Source organism: Ornithorhynchus anatinus, chromosome 7, assembly GCF_004115215.2.
Source record: "Ornithorhynchus anatinus isolate Pmale09 chromosome 7, mOrnAna1.pri.v4, whole genome shotgun sequence".
Classification (NCBI taxonomy): domain Eukaryota; kingdom Metazoa; phylum Chordata; class Mammalia; order Monotremata; family Ornithorhynchidae; genus Ornithorhynchus; species Ornithorhynchus anatinus.
Window position 1 is genome coordinate 67,590,510 of NC_041734.1, and position 20,411 is coordinate 67,610,920.

Genomic DNA, 20,411 nt, shown 5'->3' on the forward strand with positions numbered 1-20,411 from the left:
TAAAATGGGGATTAAGTAGACCGTGGGCTCCATGTGGGACAGGGACCGTGTCCAATTTATTGTCTACCCCAGCCACTTCTGGATCTGCCACTTGTCTGCTGTGTGACCTTGGCCAAGTCACTTAACTTCTCTGTCCCTCAGTTCCCTCATCTGTAAAATGGGGATCAGGTCTGTGAGCCCTCTGTGGGACAGGAACTGTGTGCAACCCAATTATCTTCTATCTACCCCAGAGCTTAGAACAGTGCCTAGCACATAGTAAGAGCTTAACAAATACCATAATTATTTTTATGATTATCAATAAGTACTCAATTAATATGATTGAGTGATTGACAGCTGGCTGTCTGGACCTTCTCTGGGCCCCATGGAGGCTCACCATTCCTGGGAGGGAAAATCTGAACGAGATGATTGGGTCAGCAAGGAGCCTAGAGTGGGGATTTGGGGGAACCTCTGCCCCTTCAGTGGCTGGGAGTGGAGCTAGGGTGAGGTGGTGGGCTGGGGCAGGACCAGGGGGTTGTTTCAAGTCCTCCCAGGCCATCACGTCGAGGCGTCTAGAAAAGCTTAGGGTGCCTGCGTGGAGAGGAGCCATTCCGGGAGAAGCCAAGCTTGGCCCCTTTTCCGTTGGCTGCATTTCACCAGAAAGACCGAGCGGGACTTCAGGCGAAGGAGATCAGATTTCCCCCTGTTCCACGCAGGGCTCCGAAGCTTGGGACAGAAAGAGGAGGGAAGGGGAGGAGGAGAAATGGGTAGAATGGGAGAGGAGAGAGAGAGAGAGGGTGAGTGCCAAGGAGGAAGTTGACACTCCGTTCCATGCTGGGTGGGTGATTCTAGGTTCTCTGCCACATTGATGTATTTGCCACTCGCAGCGCCTGTCACTATTTTGGATTCTGCTTCTTGGTTTCCCAACCTTCTCCAGGCTGTGTTCAAGGACAGCCCCCTCTCTCCCCACTGCCACCCACCAGCCTGATCCGTCTGCCGCTCTCATCTCCTCACAGGGAACCGCTCATCCACATCGTCTGAGATTCTGTGTCACTGAGCCCTGAAAAGGCTGGCTCTGCCCCCACCGACTGCCGGCTCGCCGCGCCGTTCGGCACCTGCTTGTCGCCATCCATTCCGGGCACGTGCCCGGGCTCGGGGATTCCGCCTTGCAGTGGGCGTTGCCTCTGGGCCAGCGAGGCTGCTAGGTTCAGGGTGGTTTCTGACCCTGTCTTTCCACTGGGTGTTGGGCCTGGCTTGCAGGTCAGGGGGGCGAAAGTGTTAGAGAAGAGAAAGCTTCCGTTGTCACTCCGGGTCTCCCCACCACCGTAGACTCATAGACGTCTTGGAAGCTATTTGGTTGGTGCGGAATTTGATGCCCTATTGATGTCAGTCAATCAGTGGTATTTATTGAGCACCTACTGTGTGCAGAGCACTGTTCTAACTGCTCTGGTGAGTACAACACAGCTGGTATACATCATCCCCGCCCTCAAGGAGTGGGGGTGACAGATATTAAAATAAACTACAAGTAGAGGTGTCAACCTAGTATAAAGATACTGAGAAGCAGCGCGGCTCGGTGGAAAGAGTCCGGGCTTGGGAGTCAGAGGTCATGGGTTCGAATCCCCGCTCTGCCACTTGTCAGCTGTGTGACTGTGGGCAAGCCACTTCACTTCTCTGTGCCACAGTTCCCTCATCTGTAAAAGGGGGATGAAGACTGTGAGCCTCACGTGGGACAACCTGATTACCCTGTATCTATTCCAGCACTTAGAACAGTGCTCTGCACATAGTAAGTGCTTAACAAATATCAACATTATTTACAGCAGGGGGGGAAGGGGGTTGCTGGCTGGAGGTCAGCAAGGCGTGGTGGAATCTCCTTCCTGCGGGGAAGAGGCACCAGATCTCTGTGAAACCGGGAAATGGATGAGAGGACCTCCAAAGGGTTGCATTTCAGAAGGAGAGAAGAGGGCACCTCGGATATTGGGGCTGGAGGGGGCTATTAATTGAGCTCTTTCTGTGTGCAGAGCACTGTACTAAATGCTTGGGAGAGTACGATATAACAATATAACAGACACATTCCCTGCCCACAACCAGTTTACAGTCCAGAGGCGGGGACAGACATTAATATGAATATATCGATTACAGATAAGTATTTAAGTTTGGTGGGGCTGGGAGGGGGGTGATGAATGAAGGGAGCAAGTCAGGGTGACATGGAAGGGCGAGGGAGAAGAGGAAAGGAAGGCTTAGTCAGGGAAGGCCTCCTGGAAAAGATGTGACTTCGATAAGGCTTTGAAAATGGGGGAAAATAACTGTCTGCCTGGGAAGGAAAGGAAAGCCAGGCAATAAGGCGGGGGGGAAGCCAGGATGGGGAAGAGAGAAAAATCTTGGGCAGCAACTGCAGCAGTAGGGATTATGGTCACGTTCCACCTCTTGCGACTCTAAGCCCTGCTCCCCTGCTCCCCACTCCCTCCAGTTCCCCACTTTTCTTCCTCCCTCTCCCTCCTCCATCCTCACTCCTCTTTGTTCCCACATCTCCTTCCCTCTCTCCTGCTCCTCTACTCCCATCTCACCTTCTCCCACACATGCCCCACCTCCTCGTTCTTTTTGGTCCACACTGCTCCAGGCCCCCGTCCCACTTCGCCAGGAGCCCTCCCCACCATCCTCCCTTTCCCACTGAAGCGGGCCTCGCTGCCCGGAGCTTAGCCTGCTGTGGCTGTGTGACTCCAGGGAGGTGGTGCTGGTCTCCCAGCTCCTTCCCACTGGCCTCATTGTGTCTGTCTCTGACTCTGGAACTTTTGCTCATGAGTTCAGTTAATAGCAGCCCTGCCCCTAGGCCCTCTGTTCCGGAGCTGAGGGGAGGAGACCGGCACATGCTCAAGAAAAACAAACTGAGATCTGCACGAACTGGGGTACACGCAGAAAGATTCGGTGAGAAGCACCCTGAAAAATACACACACACACACACACACACATGCTCTCTCGCTCTCTTTCTCTGAGGTATGGAAAGGCCAGTTGCAGTGAGAGGCATAATCATTACATCAGTAGTATCTTTTGGTCACTCTGCCTTCAAGAAGAGGAGAGGTACAAAAAAATTTACACCTAAGAGGAAGATGGGCTTCCATTTAATTATTTGTAAGTAGTTTTATGTCTGTCTCCCTCGTTAGATTATAAAATCCTTGTGGGCAGAGAATGTGCCATCCTTCCCATCTCACACGCCCACAACCTTGGTGTCATCCTTGACTCCGCTCTCTCATTCACCCCACACATCCAATCCGTCTCCAAAATCTGCCGGTCTCACCTTCACAACATCGCCAAGATCCGCCCTTTCCTCTCCATCCAAACAGCTGCCACATTAGTACAATCCCTCATCCTATCCCGACTGAATTACCGCATCAGCCTCCTTTCAGATCTCCCAACCTCCTGTCTCTCCACACTTCAGTCTATACTTCACTCTACTGCCCAGATCATCTTCCTGCAGAAACGCTCTGGGCATGTTACCTCCCCGCCCCCCCCCCCCCCGCCTCCTCAAAAACCTCCAGTGGTTGCCTATCAACCTTCGCATGAAACAAAAACTCCTCACTCTTGGCTTCGAGGCTGTCCATCCCCTTGCCTCCTCCTACCTCGCCTCTCTTCTCTCCTTCTCCAGCCCAGCCCGCACACTCCGCTCCTCTGCCTCCGCTCATCTCCTGCCTGTGCCTGGTTCTCACCTGTCCCGCCATCGACCCCCGGCCCACGTCCTCCCGCTGTCCCGGAACGCCCTCCCTCCTCACATCTGCCAAACTAACTCTCTTCCCCCCTTCGAAGCCCTACTGAGAGCTCACCTCCTCCAGAAGGCCTTCCCAGGCTGAGCCCTCCCTTTTCCTCTGCTCCTCCTCCCCTCCCGATCACTCCTAGTCCCTCCCTCTGCTCTAACCCCCTGCCCCACGGCACTTGTGTATATATGTACATATTTATTATTCTATTTATTTTATTAATGATGTGCATATATAATTCTAATCATTTATATTAACGCTAGTGATGCCTAATTGTTTTGTTTTGTTGTCTGTCTCCCCCCTTCTAGACTCTGCCACTTGCCAGCTGTGTGACTGTGGGCAAGTCACTTGACTTCTCTGTGCCTCAGTTACCTCATCTGTAAAATGGGGAGTAAAACTGTGATCCCCACGTGGGACAACCTGATGACCCTGTATCTTCCCCAGCGCTTTGAACAGTGCTTGGTACATAGTAAACGCTTAACAAATACCAACGTTATTATTGTTATAGACTCTGAGCCCCTTGTTGGGTATGCATTGTCTCTATTTTTTGCCAAATTATACTTTCCAAGCGCTTAGTACAGTGCTCTGCACACAGTAAGCTCTCAATAAATACGACTGAATGAACGAGTGTGCCATTTCTTTGTGTTGGGCTCTCCCAAATGCTTAATACAGTGCACTATGCCTGGTGGGCACCCAATAATCAATCGATCAATCAATCTTATGTACTGAGCACTTACTGTGCGCAGAACACTGTATTAAGCACTTGGGAGAGTACAATTATAGAGTTGGTAGACACATTCCCTGACCGCAGTGAGCTCACATAGATGCTATTATTACTTTGATCGAATGGTACTACTGAATACTTCCGTGGGCACGTACAAAATTGCTACAGGAGGATGTGAGTGCATAAATGCTGAGCTGAGAAACGGGAGGATTTGACCCTGGAGAGGGAAGGCTTCCTGGAGGAGGTGGACATTCAGAAGAGCACAGCCCTAGAAATCAGGGCTTTGCCATTTGCGCTTGTAGCTGTGGCCTTTAGATATTTGATGTTCTCCTCACCCCCAACTCCACAACACTTTTGTACATTTCTTTACATTATGTATTATGAATCATTTACTGATATTATTGTCTCTCTCCCCCTCTGGGTTGTAAGCTTGTTTTGGACAGGGAACATGTCCGCTGATTCTGTTCTATTTTCCCAAGCGCTCAGCACAGTGCTCTGTTCAGAGTAAGTGCTCAATAAATGCCACTGATTGATTCATTCACTCTCTGCTACTTGGCCTTGGGCAAGTCGCTTCATTTTTCTGCACCTCTTTTTTCTCATTTATAAAATGTGGGCTGAATACCTGAATTCCTTCTTAGCCTGGGCGACCCAGATGGGACAGGGACTGTGTCCAACTGCTTACCTTATATCTACCTTAGCTCTTGGTGCTTGGTATATAATAAGTGCTTAACAACCACCGCAGTTATTTTTATTGTTATCCTTGACTCATCTCTCTCATTCAACCACCTTTTCCCATCTGCCACCAAACCTGTCATTTCAGCCATCACAACATCATTAAAATGCGCCCTTTTCTCTCTATACAAACGGCTGCCACATCGAAACACTCATCCTACCCTTCCTTGATTAGTATATCAGCCTCCTTGCTGGCCTCCCTGGCTCCTGTCTCTCCCCGCTCCAATCCATAGTTCACTCTGCTGCCCAGATCAATATTCTACAGAGCCATTCAGTCCATCTTTCCCCATTCCTCAAGAACTTCCAGTGGTTGCCCATCCACTTCCACATCCGACAGAAATTCTTTACCGTTGGCTTTAAAGCACTCGTTCACCTTGCCCCGCCACACACAAGCCGCACCTCCTGGTTTCCTACTACAACCCAGCCTACGCGCTTGGCTCCATTAATGCCAACCTACTCACTAAACTTCGATCTCATCTATCTTGCTGCCAACCTCTCGCCCACGTCCTGCCTCTGGCCTGGAACACCCTCCCTCTTCATATTCAACAAGTGACCACTCTCCCCAACTTCAAAGCCTTATTAAAAGCACATCTCCTCCAAGAGGCCTTCCCTTACTAAGCCCTCATTCCCTCTTCTCCCACTCCTCCTGCACCGCCCTTGAACTTAGATTTGCACCGTTTATTCACCCCCTCCCACAGCCCCACAGCACTTACGTACATATCCCTAATTTATGTATTCATAAATTAATGTCTATCTCTCCTTCTAGACTGTAAACCCATTGTGGGCAAGGAATATGTCAACCAACTCTATAATAATTGTACTCTCCCAAGTGCTAAGTGTAGTACTTTGCACAGAGTAAGCACTCAAAGAATGTGATTGATCGACTGATTGATTTATTTATGGGAGAGCTGAGTTTTAGTGGATTTGGAGAGGGGGAGAGTACCGGTTGGTCGGGAGGGCGTGAGACACGGGTCAGAGGTGGGAGAATGGAGAATGACGCATGGTGAGATGAGCTTGGGAGGGATGGAGAGTGGGAGCTGGGGTTTAGTAGAAGACGAGTTGAATAAGTTAGAGGGGGAGAGCTGATGGAAGGCCTCGAAGTCAAAGGTCAGGAGCTCTGCTTCGGAGTGGAGAGGGAACGGGTCGTCACTGGAGGTTTTTAGGAGTAGAGAGATGTCAGTCAATCAGTGGTATTTATTGAGTACTTCCTGTGTGCAGAGCACTGTATTAAGTACTTGGGAGAGTACAATACAACAGAGTTGTCAGCTAAGTTCCCTGCCCGCAAGGAGCTTACGAGACGTTGAAGTAACGTGGCTTAGCGGAAAGAGTATGGGCTGGGGAATCAGAGGACATGAGTTCTAATCCCAGTTCCGCCACTTGTCTACCTTGGGCAAGCCGCATAATTTCTCTGTGCCTCAGTTACCTCATCTGTAAAATGGGGATTAAGACCGGGAGCCCCACGAGGGACAACCTGATTACCTTGTATCTACCCCTGCGCTTAGAACAGTGCTTGGTACATAGTAAATGCTTAACAAATACCATGATCATCATCAATCATCATCAGTTTTTTTTCCTTAAATGGTATTTGTTAATCATTTACTATGTGTCAAACACTGTTTTAAGCGCTGGGGAAGGTGCCAGTTAATTAGTACAAGTTAATTAAGTTGGACACACTCTCTGTCCCTCATGGGCTCACAGCCTAAGCAGGAGAGAGAACAGGACAATTGAGGCACAGAGAAATGAAGTGACTTGCCCAAGGTCACACAGCAAGCAATTGGCAGAATGGGGATTTTTCATTCATTCATTCAATAGTATTTATTGAGCGCTTCCTATGTGCAGGGCACTGTTTTAAGCGCTTGGAATATACAAATCGGTAACAGATAGAGACAATCCCTGCCCTTTGACGGGCTTACAGTCTAATCGGGGGATTAGAACCCAGGCCCTCTGATTCCCAGGCCCGTGCTCTTTTCACTAAGCCGGGCTGCTTCTCCCAGTTTAGAAAGATGATCCCGGGAGTAGAGTGAAGCATAGACTAGAGAGGCGAGAGGCTGGAGGCAGGGAGACCGGGAAGGAGGCTGATTCAGTGGAATAACTGCGCCCTGGATCAGCCTGGTGGCCATTGGATGGAGAGGAAGGGGTAATTCTGGGAAGTGGCGTGGAAAAGAGGATGACAGGATTTAACAGCAAACCGAATGTCACTACTGAAAAGGAGAGAGGTAAGGAGTCAAGCGATAATTCAAGGTTGCTGGCTTAGGAGACAGGAAGGATGGTGATGTTGTCAACCATGATGGTAAAGTTAACTGAAGGAGGAAATCTGGTAAGGGGGTGAGTGGATCAGTTTTAGACGTACTGAGTATTGCTCTTTAGTGACCACGATTGACATGCCCAAGGAGTTGGATCTGCCATTTCTGTGAGCGTCGGGTCTTCCGGCCTAGACAGGGTTGGACAGCACTACTGCTCAGTAGATCTTTACTTTAGATGTACTGGCTTTCCTCATTCAATTTTCCACCTCCCTACCTCTTAGCCGTTGTGCAGCCTCCTAGATAGCCGAGTTGAAGCAGCACGGCCTAGCGGGAGTCAGGAGGACCTGGGTTAATAATAATAATAACGTTGGTGTTTGTTAAGCGCTTACTATGTGCCGAGCGCTGTTCTAAGCGCTGGGGTAGACACAGGGCAATCAGGTTGTCCCACGTGGGGCTCACAGTCTTCATCCCCATTTTACAGATGAGGGAACTGAGGCACAGAGAAGTGAAGTGACTTGCCCACAGTCACACAGCTAAGAGGCAGAGCTGGGATTCGAACCTATGACCTCTGACTCCCCAGCCCGGGCTCTTTCCGCTAATCCTGGCTCTACCACTTGTCTGCTGTGTGGTCTTGGGCAAATCATTTAACTTTTCTGGGCCTCTGTTACCTCATTTGTAAAATGGGGATTAAGACTGGGAGCTCTTTGTGGGACAGGGACTGTGTCCAACCCTTTTAGCTTGTATCTACTCCAGTGCTTAAACCAGTGCTTGACACATAGTAAGCCCTTAACAAGTACTGTAATTACTATAATTATTATTATAATAATAATAATATTATTAGGTCACATCTCCTCCAAGAGGCCTTCCCCATTTAAGGCCTCTTTTCTCCAGCAACCTTGTCATTCTGCGTCATCTATGCACTGCAAACAGTGCATACAGACTCAATAAATACGATCGAATGAATGAATGAATCTGTGACCTTTGGGCAGCTGAGATATAATAGTAATAATTATGGTACTTGATAAGAGCTTACTATGTGCCAAGCACTGTTCTAAGCACTATTTGCCCCACTCTCCGCCCCATGTTCATTTATGTACATATCTATAAATTATATATTATAAATTATTTACTTATATTACTATCTCCCCCTTTTAGACTGTAAGCTTTTTGTGGGCAGGGAACATGTCTACCAACTCTCTTGTAGTGTCCCAAGCACTTAGTACAGTGCTCTGCACACAGTGAGCATTCAATAAATGCCACTGATAATGATGATGAGTAGTGTTTAGCTCCGAACTGCCAACAGAGATGTGGGGTAGTGTGTAATAATACTAATCATGGTATTTGTTAAGCGCTTACTGTGTGCTGGGCACTCTACTGAGCTCTGGGGTAGAGACAAGATAATCAGGTTGGACACGGTGCCCGTCCCACACAGGACTCACGGTCTTAGCCCCCCTTGTAAAGATGACGAAACTGAGGCACAGAAATTAAGTGATTTGTCCAAGGTCACTCAAAAGGCAAATGGTGGAGCTGAAATTAGAACTCAAGTCCTCTGATTCCCAAGCCCCTGCTCTTACCACTAGGCCACTCTGCTCCCTCCGTGTGAAGGCTGAAATATTACCTCGGTTTTCTTTAACCTCATCATCGGCCCGTTAACGCCTGGCTAATTCAGCAGAGCAGTTTACAATCATTTACACGTCTTCCTGAGTGTGCGCTTCTGGGGCACAGTGATCTGCACACGGCAATTCTTGAAAGACCTCCTCTAGGACTTAGGGTTCTGCTCAAAGCCTATGGAGTTGAAAGAGTTTCTCAGACAGTGGAAAAAATCTTCTCGTTTTTCATCTTCCAGCATGGCTGGGAAGAGTAAATGGAAGAAAACCAGGCTTACAATCTACCCCTGTGTGACCCTGTTGGGGAACGGGGTGAGTAGGGGGGGATGGTCAGGCAGGGCACCGTCCAGCTTAGGCACAGACAGCTGTGCTCCCCTGAAGCAGTCACAGGGCAACCAAATTTCCATTCTACTCCTGGTGGTAAATGCCTTCACTACTTAAAAGTCAGTCTAACCTTTTGGAGTCGTATCACTGGATCCAGGGGTTCAGCAACCCAGGGTCCCACGTGACACCAGATAATAAATAGATGCACAGACACGTCGCTGGCTTTTTGACCCATGGAAACCAGAGAAGGAGCCCCATATGGGACAAGGACTGGGTCAAAGCAGGGTCACTTAATGGATAAAGCACAGGTCAGGGAGTCAGAAGGACCTAGGTTCTAATCCGGGTGCTGTCACTTGTCCGCTGTGTGACCTTGGGCCGGTCTCTTAACTTCTCTGTGTCTCAGTTACCTCATCTGTAAAATGGGGATAAAGACTGCAAGCCTCAGGTGGGAAATGGACTGCGTCTAATCTAATTGGCTTGCATCTACCCCAGTGCTTAGTACGGTGCTTGGCGCGTAGTAAGCGCTTAACAAATGTCTTTAAAAAAAAAAGCTATCCTAGCATTTAATGTAGTACTTGGGACCTAGTAAACACTTAACTAATACCACCATGGTGATTATTACTAGAGGCAGAGGAGTTTGGTGAAGCCCTGTGGCTGGAGTCTGGATGAAGGGGATGGTCTCCTGGAGTATTGAACACTTAGTTTTATGATCATTTAGTTTTAGCTTTAAAGATTTATCCCCTCTTTGATGTGGGATAATCACTTTTTCTCCCTTTATCTCAGTTTTCCATTTGAGTCCGGAAGACTCATCTTGTTCTTCGCTATCTCCAGGGCTATTTGAGAAAAAGCAGGGCATGAGAGCTTGTGGGTTTTCTCCAGTGGCCAAGCCCCATGGGCCATCCCAAGATCATTATTATTATTATTACTGCTAATAATAATAATTATACTTGTGATTATAATTCTTGTGGTATTTAAGCACTTACTATGTGCCAAGCACTGTATTAAACACAAGGGTAACAGATAATCAGGTCGGACACAGTCCCTGTCCTACACAGGGTTCATAGTTTAAGTGGGAAGAAGGGGTATTGAATCCTGGTTTTCTAGATGAAGAAACTGAGGTACAGAAAAGTTAAGAGACTTGCTCAAGGTCACCCAGCAGGCAAGTGGCAGCGTGGTGACTAGAACCCAGGTCACGTAACTCACAAACGCGTGCTCTTCCCCCTAGGCCCTGCTGCAGTCTGGGGGGACCCGCGGGTGTCCCTCCCAACCCCGGACACACCTGGGTGACGCAGCTGGAGCCGGAGCTCTGGAACAGCCAGAAAGGAGGGTCCGAGTCCCGAGCTGCTTCTCCTGCAACAGAGAGACTTTGGTCATCGTGTCCCCGGCCCTCACGGGACCGCTTCCTCCACACTGCCACGGGCTGCGGCATGTCGTTTCCTGGGTGAGGTGGGGCTAGCTCCAAAGCTTCTGCCCTGTGGAAGGGGCAGCCAGGGAGGAGTGCCCGGGCAGCTGGGTCTCTAGTGGGCATATAAGTTTGTTGTGGTCGGGGAATGTGTCTGTTTATTGTTTATCTCCCAAGCGTAAAGTACAGTGCTCCTCACACAGTGAGCACTCAATAAATACGAGTGAATGAATGTCGGTTCACGGGACGGAAGGTCACGCGTGCTCCATTCCTGCATCTGGTCACCCCAGGCCCTGGAACAGGAGGCAGAGTCCAGGGTCCGGCCAGGAGTGGCCCTTCCCAAGCCTGATCCCCTCCCCCTGTCTGGAGGACTTTTTCTTGGGGCTCCCCATAATGCTCCCATTTTGTGTCTGGGGGATAAGCTGACCGAAGCAAGGGGATTCCCCTCCATCCAGAGACCGGCTGGACCGGGGAGGCGGTCACTGCTGTGAGGCCACACATCCAGTGACGCCGCTTGTCCGGCAGTCCACTGGCGTCTTGAGCTTCCTTGGAGCGGGCTGGAGGTAAAAATTGCCCGCAGACTGTGCCAGGGTCTGGGCTGGGAACAATTATGGTGAAATGAACACATCAGGGCCCCATCAGGGGCTAACAGGTCTGGAAATCCAGCTAGCCGCCCCCCCCCCCCCCACACACACACAGCGCTGGCCACCCTCCTCAACAGCTAGCCAACTCTCTCTCTGGTTGGCCAACCCCCGCGACAGATGGTTATTTCCCTTCCACAGCCTCCACCCAACCCCTGTCAATACGACCGGTTGCTCATCAAAGAGTCTGCCTCCACCTGCCACCCCCGCCCCATCCCCGACCCCGTCCGAGATTCTGGGGTGAGCAGAGATGGAGGGGAGCGAGGCAGAGTGCAAAACCATGGTCTTTTATTAGAAACGTTTCTTGTATAAAACAATCATGCTCTACACATTGTCATCGGACAAGTCGGAAACATCCAGGCACTGAACTCTGTGTTGGCTGGCTGGCAACTGACTGGTTGGGGCACACAGCAGACGGGGTTCAATCCAGGGGTCGGGTCACGCACATCGAGACCACCGAGAAACTCAGCACTTGCAACACACTCGAGATTCGCTTTTTGTTTTCGTTTTTTGTTCTTTTTTTTCCTTTTTTTTTTCTTTTTTTCTTTTTTGCAACACATAAGATTTGGTAAGTAGGGGCACCAAGGCAGGGGGAAGGGCTGAGGGGTGGGAAGAACGGAGACGAGGTGAGAGAGAAAAGGAAGAGCACAGGAGACGGAAGTCGAAAGAAAGGGAGAGGAAGACGAGAAAGAAAAGCAAAGAAGGGGAAAGACAGAGACAGAGAAGGATAGTGAGACAGAGATAGAGAGCAGAGAAAGAGAGACAGAGATCCAGAAGAGACAGGGCCACAGAGAGAAAGACAGAAAAGAGAGAGACAGAGAGGCAGAAAAGAGGAGAACAGAAAGACAAACACAGAAAAGAGGGACAAAGAGAGAAAGAAGTAAAAAGAGGGAGAACAGAGGAGACACAGAAAGAGAAAGAGAGACAGAGGAAGCGAGAGTTTTTTGTACAATCACAAACAACCCCACACGGTTTTTGGAAAAGAAAGGAAAGTTGACCAAAGATACCCAATGACAAGGCCGGAGAGGCTCTGCAGTGGCCACCCCCATTCTCCATCGCCGCCCTTCCTGGTGGTCCTGGCAGGGGTGGCCGCGGCTCACCGGGTCTGGGGGGGCGGGGGTTTGCCGCCACTGCTCTGATCTTCCACCCCCGAGCGCCTCACGGCAGCCCTGCCCCCGAGCAGGGCAGTGCTCGGGATGCCCACCCATCTGGGGAAGGCCCGCCTCCTCCTCCTCCTCCACCTCTTTCTCCTCGTGTTCCTCTTCCTCCTCCTTGTGTTCTTCCTCTTCCCGCTGCTCCTCTTCCTCCTCCTTCTCCAGACGGGCCCTTTAGGAGGCCGCCATCAGCTTGGGCTAAATTGCATGGTTGCTATAGCTGACATAGGTCTGTTTGGTGGCCAGGGCTGGAGGGAGAGAGAAGCCACAGCAGAAGGATAAATAGCCACCCCCACACCCCGCATCATGGTTCCCCTTCCTCCCCTCACCCTGCCTGCCCTTGCCCCTCCCAGAGGAGGAAGGGGATAGGAGTGAGGAATTGAGGCCCACGTGGAGACCCGAGATGTTTGGAGTTTGGGGTTCAGGGAGCAGGGCAAGTGGCCCCTTATTCAAGGTGCGGGATGTGACGTGGGACAGGGGATGCAGGGTTCAGAATGCAGGATGTGGGATGTGAGGTTCGGGGTAAGGGGTTTGAAGTATGGGACATGGGGTGAGGGGTGCAGGATGGAGTGCGGGTGGTCTGATCCAGAAAACTAGGCAAGGTGAGCACCCCTTGCCCAAACCAGCATAGTTTGCCCAGCTGCCCTGACAAATGGCCCTCTGGGTAGGCTGCAGGCACCGTTCTCCTCCGATCTCAATTAGATGGGCTGGAAGAGATGAGATCTGACAGCGCTATTTGTTAGCCGTGCTGTTTTTCTAGCCAGCCTGCCTGCAATCAAGCCCCGTCAATGATCTATTCTGTTTAGTTAAAGATACGTGACCTGTGCAGGGCAGAATGAAGAACGTCGCTGCCTCGGCACGGTGACCAGTCCACCGATCCTCCGTCCCCAGAATCAATCCCGTGTCTGCCCACCGCCCTCCTCTTTCTGGCCTGGGGCCCGATTCATCATCCTCAATCCCGGAATGACCCACGCCCCCTTCCCGGGCCCAGTCCGGGTTGGACCAGCCAGATGGTGCCAGGAAAGTCCACTCACAGATCCAGTGTTCTCCATGGGAGCACTCAGGTAGGCTTAGAGTGTAAAATGGAAGCAGTGAGGTCTAGTAGATAGAGCACCGGTCTGGGAGTCAGGAGGACCTGGGTTCTAATCCAGACTCTGCCACTTGTCTGCTGTGTAACTTTGGACAAATCACTTCACTTCTCTGTGCCCCAGTTCCCTCATTTGTAAAATGGCGATCGAGACCATGAGCCCCATGTGGGATAAAGGCTGCATCCAAATTAATTACCTTGTCACCTACCTCAACGCTCAGAACCGTGCCGGACACATAGTAAGTACTTAACAAATACCACAAGAAAAAGAAATTGGAATCTGCGTGGATCAGTGGAAAGAGCACGGGCTTGGGAGTCAGAGGTCATGGGTTTGAATCCCGGCTCTGCCACTTGGCAGCTGTGTGACTGTGGGCAAGTCACTTAACTTCTCTGTGTCTCAGTTACCTCATCTGTAAAATGGGGAGTAACTGTGAGCCTCATGTGGGGCAACCTGATTACCCCGTCTACCCCAGCTCTTAGAACGGTGCTCTGCACATAGTAAGCGCTTAACAAATACCAACATCATTATTATTATTAATCTGGTTTTTTAATGGTATTGTTAAGCACTTACTATGTATCAAACATCGTTCTAAGCCCTGGGGTATTTACAAGTTAGTCGGATAGGACATCGTACCTGTCCCACATGGGGCTCACAGTCTAAGTAGGAAGAAGAAGAAGAAGAGGTATTGAATCCCCATTTTACAGTAGACTGCAAGCTCGTAGAGCGCAGGGAATGTGTCTGTTTATTATTATATTGTACTCTCCCAAGGGCTTAGTACAGTGCTCTGCCCACAATAAGCACTCAAATATGATTGACTGACTGAAACACAGAGAAGTTAAGTGACTTGCCTAAGGTCAAACAGCAGGCAAGTAATGGAGTAGAGAAGGAACCCAGATGCTCTGACTCCCAGGCCCGTGCCCTTTCCACTATCTCACGCTGCTTCTCATTTTTTCATATTCCAGACCCAGCTTCCAGCAGAACAGATGTGACAGGGCGCCTCTGGGTAGGGGTAGTCGGGTGGAGGGCATCTGAACACCACCCCACATCCTAAGGTAGTAGGGATCCGAGGACCAAAACTGGCCAGTTGGTGATGGTCGGCGGCAACTGCTGGGGGCCCTAGTCCAGGCCGGGCAGGGCTGCCCCACGAGCAGAGCGTCAAACTGGGCCAAGGCCCCAGACGGGGCGGGACGGCAACAGGCCAGAGAGAGGAGGACAGTGGGTGGACATGGGATTGATTCTGGAGGCGGACGGATGATGGACTGGTCATTACGCAGAGACAGGAGCATTTTTCACTCTGTCCCTTGACGGTCACGTATCTTTAACTAAACACAGTAGCTCGTTGAGGGTCCTCTGACTCCCAGGCCTGTTCTTTTTCCATTAGGCCACGCTGCTTCCTTGTTCAAAGTTATGGCCTTTCTGGGTTATTTCTGAATTCTCTAATCACCTTAAGTTCATGGTAAAATACTGATGCTTTTTCAATAGAAACTCACGTGGGGGTCTAGGCAAGCCTCCCAAGTCTGATGTATTGTTTTCCCCCCTGTGCTTAGTATTGTGGTCTGCACGTGATAAGTGCTCCATATATTTTGCTTTATTTTTGTTTTATGGTATTTGTTAATTGCTTACAGTGTGGCAAACTCCGTTTTAGGTAGATACGAGTTAATTAGGTTGGACACAGTTCCCGACCTGCAAGGGGCTCACCGTCCAAGTAGGAGGGAGACCGGGAGAACTGAGGCAGAGAAAAATGAAGTGATTTGCCCGAGGTCACACGGCAAGTAGTTGGCAGAGCTGGAATTAGAACTTAGGGTCCAGGCCGTGCTCTTTCCATCAGGCCACGCTGCTTCCCCAGTACATAACATTAATCTATTGATTGGCCAGTTTATCCTCTGTAACTCTGGATAGCTTGGGGAGGGTGGATGTTGGGTTCCGAGACCCTCTCTGGGAGGGCAATTGTCAATTCCCCCATCAGACTGTGAGCTCCTATGGGGCAGGAGCTGGATCTTCTACTGTTATCTTGTGTTTCCACGCTCCTATTGCAATAAAATAGGTACTCAATAAATGCAGATAACTGACTGACTGAATGGGGAGATTCAGGAGACGAGGGGTGGGAAGAGCATGGAGCAGGGGCAGTTTCTGAGGGGGATGGGGAAGGAGAGAGGGGAAGAATCTGGAGTCCTGGCTCTGCCTCTTTCCTAACCCACTCAGAGGTATCCCACCATCCCCTTTTTAATGGTACTTGTTAAGTGCTTACTATGTGCCAGGCACTGTATTAAGATCTGGGGAGGATAAAAGCTAATCAGGTTGGACACAGTCCATGTCCCACGCGGGATCCATACTCTTAATCCCCATTTTACAGATGAGGTAACCGAGGCACAGAGAAGTTAAGTGACTAAGAGCAGACAATCAGTAGACCTGGAGTTAGAACCCAGGTACTCTGACTCCTGGGCCCGTGCTGACACCTCTCACTGGAGGGAAAGTTCTTTCTTTTATCTGCCCTCTTGCCCTCCTCCTGCGGTTTTACTTCTCTATGTTATATTTTCTGTGGTTCCTTGTTGACAATGCAGGCCTGTTACAGGCTGCCCCTGCTGTGGAAAACCCCACCGTCTCTCCAGGACCCACTCCTCACCCTGCTTGGGCCAAAGGGGGTGGTGTGCCCACAGGCGACCCGTGGGCCTGCACGGGGACCTCGGGACCCGGGGATACTCAGAAAGGAGACTACGGCTCACCGCTGTCTCCCCAAGTCATGGGCCACTCTTGTTATGGGTCGCCCCTGAAGCTTATGCCTCAGTGGGGGTTTGGCGGGGATTTGTCCTTCTTCGGAGCGCTCTCACCAGCCCCGGGGGAGCCCTTCCGTGGGGACGGGGCGGGGGAGGGTGACGGTTGTCACAGCAACCGACCGTACCCAGAGAAAAACCTCCAGCTCTGAACACTTTCCACAGATGAGTTTGGTGTTCGATCGACCGCCCGGGATGCAGAGGAGCCGGCCTGGTACGTGCCCAGCTGTGGGGACCCAGAGCTGGTCAGCTGGCCAGCGGGCCAGGGCTTGGGACCGGAGGAGAGGCCCTCCCCAGGAAGACCTGGAGGCTGGGACTTGGGATTGGGATGGGGCACGCCCAGACGCCCCAACACTGCCCGCTGCGGGCTGGGATTCCCGCATGTGCCCAGGACGCTGGGAGCTCAGCGTGGAAAATGGCCTGAGCCTCTAGGGGTCATCCCCCCCTCCTGCTACTACACCATAACTCTCTCTTCCTCCTTTTCTTCCTTCTCCACTGGCTCCCTCCCTCTCCCTTTTCTCCCAACTCCCTCATCTCTCCTCCTGATCTCCCAAGGCTCTCCTTTTCCATTCATCATCTTCCCACTGCTCCCGGCAGATTCTGTCTCCTTCCAGACCTTGAGGGAGAGTTATAGTGGGGGGAAATAGGAGAGGGGTGGGAAAGGGAGGCCTAGAGCATGGAAGGATTTAGGTTTGGGGTTCCTCGGGGTGGGGTGGGGGGTCGAGGAGACCAGGGGAAGGCTGAGGAGGGAGAAACAAGGGGTATTCGAGGCTGGAGATTTTGGGGAGGCAGGGGAGGACCCGCGGGGGTGGGGAAAGCACTCACCTTGTGTTTCCAGGCTCTCGCTTAGCTCAGATTTGGCCTCCCCATTGGGCCGGAAAGCGCCCTTCTGCGTGAACTTGTTGGACATGGTAGCGGCCGTCGCCACGGCCTTGAGGCTGCGCGTGCGCTTGGACACGTTCTGCTCCGGGTGGAAGAGGATGACGTAGACCTTGGGCATGTAGAGCATGCCCAGCGACACCGAGGCGCTCAGGCTCACCGAGATGGTCAGCGTCGTGGTCTGGATGTACATCTGTGCACACGAGGACCGCAGGTCAGCCCCTCAGTCCGCCACCTCCCTGCCCTGACCCACTTGCCCAGCTTAGTTTTCCCAGAAGGTTGACAGCCTGGCCCTTCCCAGTTGCCCCTGCCCACCTGGATTGGGTGGGGAAGCTGGGCTGGTGGGGAGGGAGCAGGGGCCGGGGGCATTCTGGCCACTAAAGAACCACCAGGAGGAAAACGATTAGGTTCTGAATCCATACTTATCTATCTGTCATTTATTTATTTATATTACTCTCTATCTCCCCCTCTAGACTTTAAGCCTGATAAGGGCAAGGAATGTATCCACCAACCCTGTTGCATTGTACTCTCCCAAGCATTTAGTACAGTGCTCTGCACACAGCAAGCGCTTAATAAATACCATTGATTGACTGATTGATATTTCCATGGAGGGACAGCTGGTCCCAACAACCATGAGCGTCCCCAAGGGGAGCAGAACAGGCAGGGGAAATGGAGTTGGGGTGGAGGGAAGGGGTGAGAAAGGAGGCAGGCCTGCAAAATGGAAAAGAGTAGATGTTTGGGGTTTCAACATTTCCTCTCCAGCTCAGTCCCCCACAGGACTCAGGCTCCCCTCTTTCTCCCTCCCAAATTCCCCTTCCCTGTCCCACAGTGACATTTTTGAGTGAACGTTCCCCCATGCCAGAATGGCAAAACAGGCGTCTTCCCGAAAGCCCTCTCTTCCCCCACAAGTTCTCTCTCCCAACTCCCCTCTACTCACTCACCCCTTTCTCCCCTACAACCCATCCCTAGACTCTAAGCTCGTCATGGTCAGGGAAGATGTCCGCTAATTCTATTAAATTGTACTCTCCCAAGCGCTTAGTACAGTGCTCTCTCTGTACATAGTAAGTGCTCAAGAAATACTATTGATTTACTGATTTCCCCCAACATCCCTCTTCCCAAACCCCTTCTCACTTGCACCTTTTGCCCAGCACCAGTCTCTCCACCTTGTGTCCCTTCTCCCCCATGCTGTCTCTCCCTGGGACCCCTCCCCTCATACACCCTCTCTTCCTGGAACCCCCCATTCTCTCTCATCCTGTTCTCTCTCCCTAGGACCCCTCTCCGCCATTCTCTCACCCCGGGACCCCTCCCCTCACGTACTCCCTCTCCCTGGAACCCCTCTCCCTTTTGGCTACTGACCTGGCTCAGCCTGCCCCCCGTCTATGCCGACTAGGCCGGGCCCTCTCAGCGCCGCTCCTCGAGGGTCGCTCAGATTCCGCGACTCTCCTAGCCGGTTGGAATGGGAGTCACATCTCACCCTGCGACGTCTCCTCTCTGCAGTCAAAACTAATTTCACGCTCACTCTCCAGGACTAACGGTGACAGATGTTTAGCAAAATGAAAGCCCATTAATCTGGGTGTAGGATAATCCATTTTTCAATAGGAGGCCTTCCAGGCAGTGCGCGGGAGAGCGGGAGACATGTCAATCAGAGCAGGCCGCCAGCCCGCCTGCTCCTGGGCCCGGCCTGCCCCGGTCTCCCGACTCTGACCCGGCCTTCCGACTCTGAGCCGTTCACATGGTCGGCCCCTCCGCCCGGCGGCCCCAGGAGCGCGGGCGGCGCCTCTCGCCACCCCATCCAGTCCCAGAACGAGCGCCACCCACCCCTGCCCACTGTCGATGGGGATTTTTATAAATGGTCTGAGTAAAAATGACGGATTTTCAAACATTTTAACAGTCATGACCAAAGTGAGGAGGGACAGGGGTTGGCAGAAGTGGCGTGGCTTAGCGGCTAGACAATGGGCCCGGGAGTCAGTCATGGGATCTCAGCTTTGCTACATGCTTGCTGTGTAACCTTGAGCAAGTCACTTCATTTCTCTGGGCCTCAATTACTTCATCTTTAAAGTGGGGATTAAGAGCGTGAGCCCTGTGTGGGGTAGGGACTGAGTCCAACCTAACTTGCATCTACCCTAGTGCTTGGAGCAGCGCTCGGCACATAGTAAGCACTTAAAGAGTACCAAAAGGATTATTATTATTCAAAGTGGAGGTGCTATTCCTCTGGGAGCAGCCACTGGACTCATCAGAAACTGTCTGTAAAAGCCATCCACAGTAGTGGGCAGCCTTGTCTCGATCCCATCTCTCGCCCTCTCACCCCGGCTTGGATTCCCCTGGTCTTGAATTGCCCCTGCTTCGCCCTGGCCACGTAGCCAGAATTGCCAAAGTCCCAGGGGGCAGGTGCAGGGCCGAACTGAGAAGATGGAAGGATGGGGGCGGGGGGTGAGGGAAGAGGAGGAGGGATCAGACTGAACACCCCTGGAACGGGAGCTGAAGAAAGTGGACAACTTGGACAGAAGCATTTGGCGAGAAGCTCTAATCAGGGGTGGGGGAAGACCAGAGATGGGGCTCCTTTCCATGTCACTGCAAGGAGCCTGGAGGAGGGGAGCAGTAATGATATTAATGAAGTGCTTTACTGTGTGCAGGGCACTCTACTAAGCACTGGGAAAGAGTATACAGGTGGGAATTAGACATGGACCCTGCTCCTGAGTGGCACCATCCGCATCTCTCTTGGAGGGGAAACCGAGGCCCCGAAGGGTCGAGGCCTGCCCAATTAAGAGAAGGCTGCAGCTTTGATGGCACGCCCTGGATTCTCCCACCATCAACCCGAGTGACACTGCCCAGGAGTTAGGATCTCCACAGGCCTACCCGGGCCCCACTGACCCGACTAACTTAAGCTCGCTTTTACAGATGTCTGTGAATCCATGGACAGTTGACATCCCTGGTCAGCTTCTTCCAAGAAAGACCAGTTCCCCGGAGTAAGTCAACCTTCAGGGCTGGGCCCCGGGGCTTGGGGCAGGCACCATCTTTGTGAACAACAACTGCGATGACCACATTGAGACTAATTCACCGGCCTAAGGCTTCCAGGGCAGAGCCCTGCAGAAGAGTGGACAAGCGGAGGAGGGACGGAGAGGGA

The 20,411-nt window shown here is 51.6% G+C and overlaps 1 protein-coding gene across 1 annotated transcript in view; it reads right to left on the reverse strand.

Annotated features, from left to right (window-relative positions):
* Positions 1-12,260: 12,260 nt before the first annotated feature.
* GRM4 (glutamate metabotropic receptor 4) overlaps positions 12,261-20,411 on the reverse strand; it is a 148,401-nt gene continuing 140,250 nt past the window's right edge. The window contains exons 10-11 of the mRNA XM_029069921.1: positions 17,234-17,480; positions 12,261-12,797 (exon numbers count right to left, since the gene is read on the reverse strand). Of these exons, the coding sequence (XP_028925754.1) occupies positions 12,748-12,797; positions 17,234-17,480 (297 nt within the window). The 3' untranslated portion in view covers positions 12,261-12,747. The remainder of the gene's footprint in view (positions 12,798-17,233; positions 17,481-20,411) is intronic.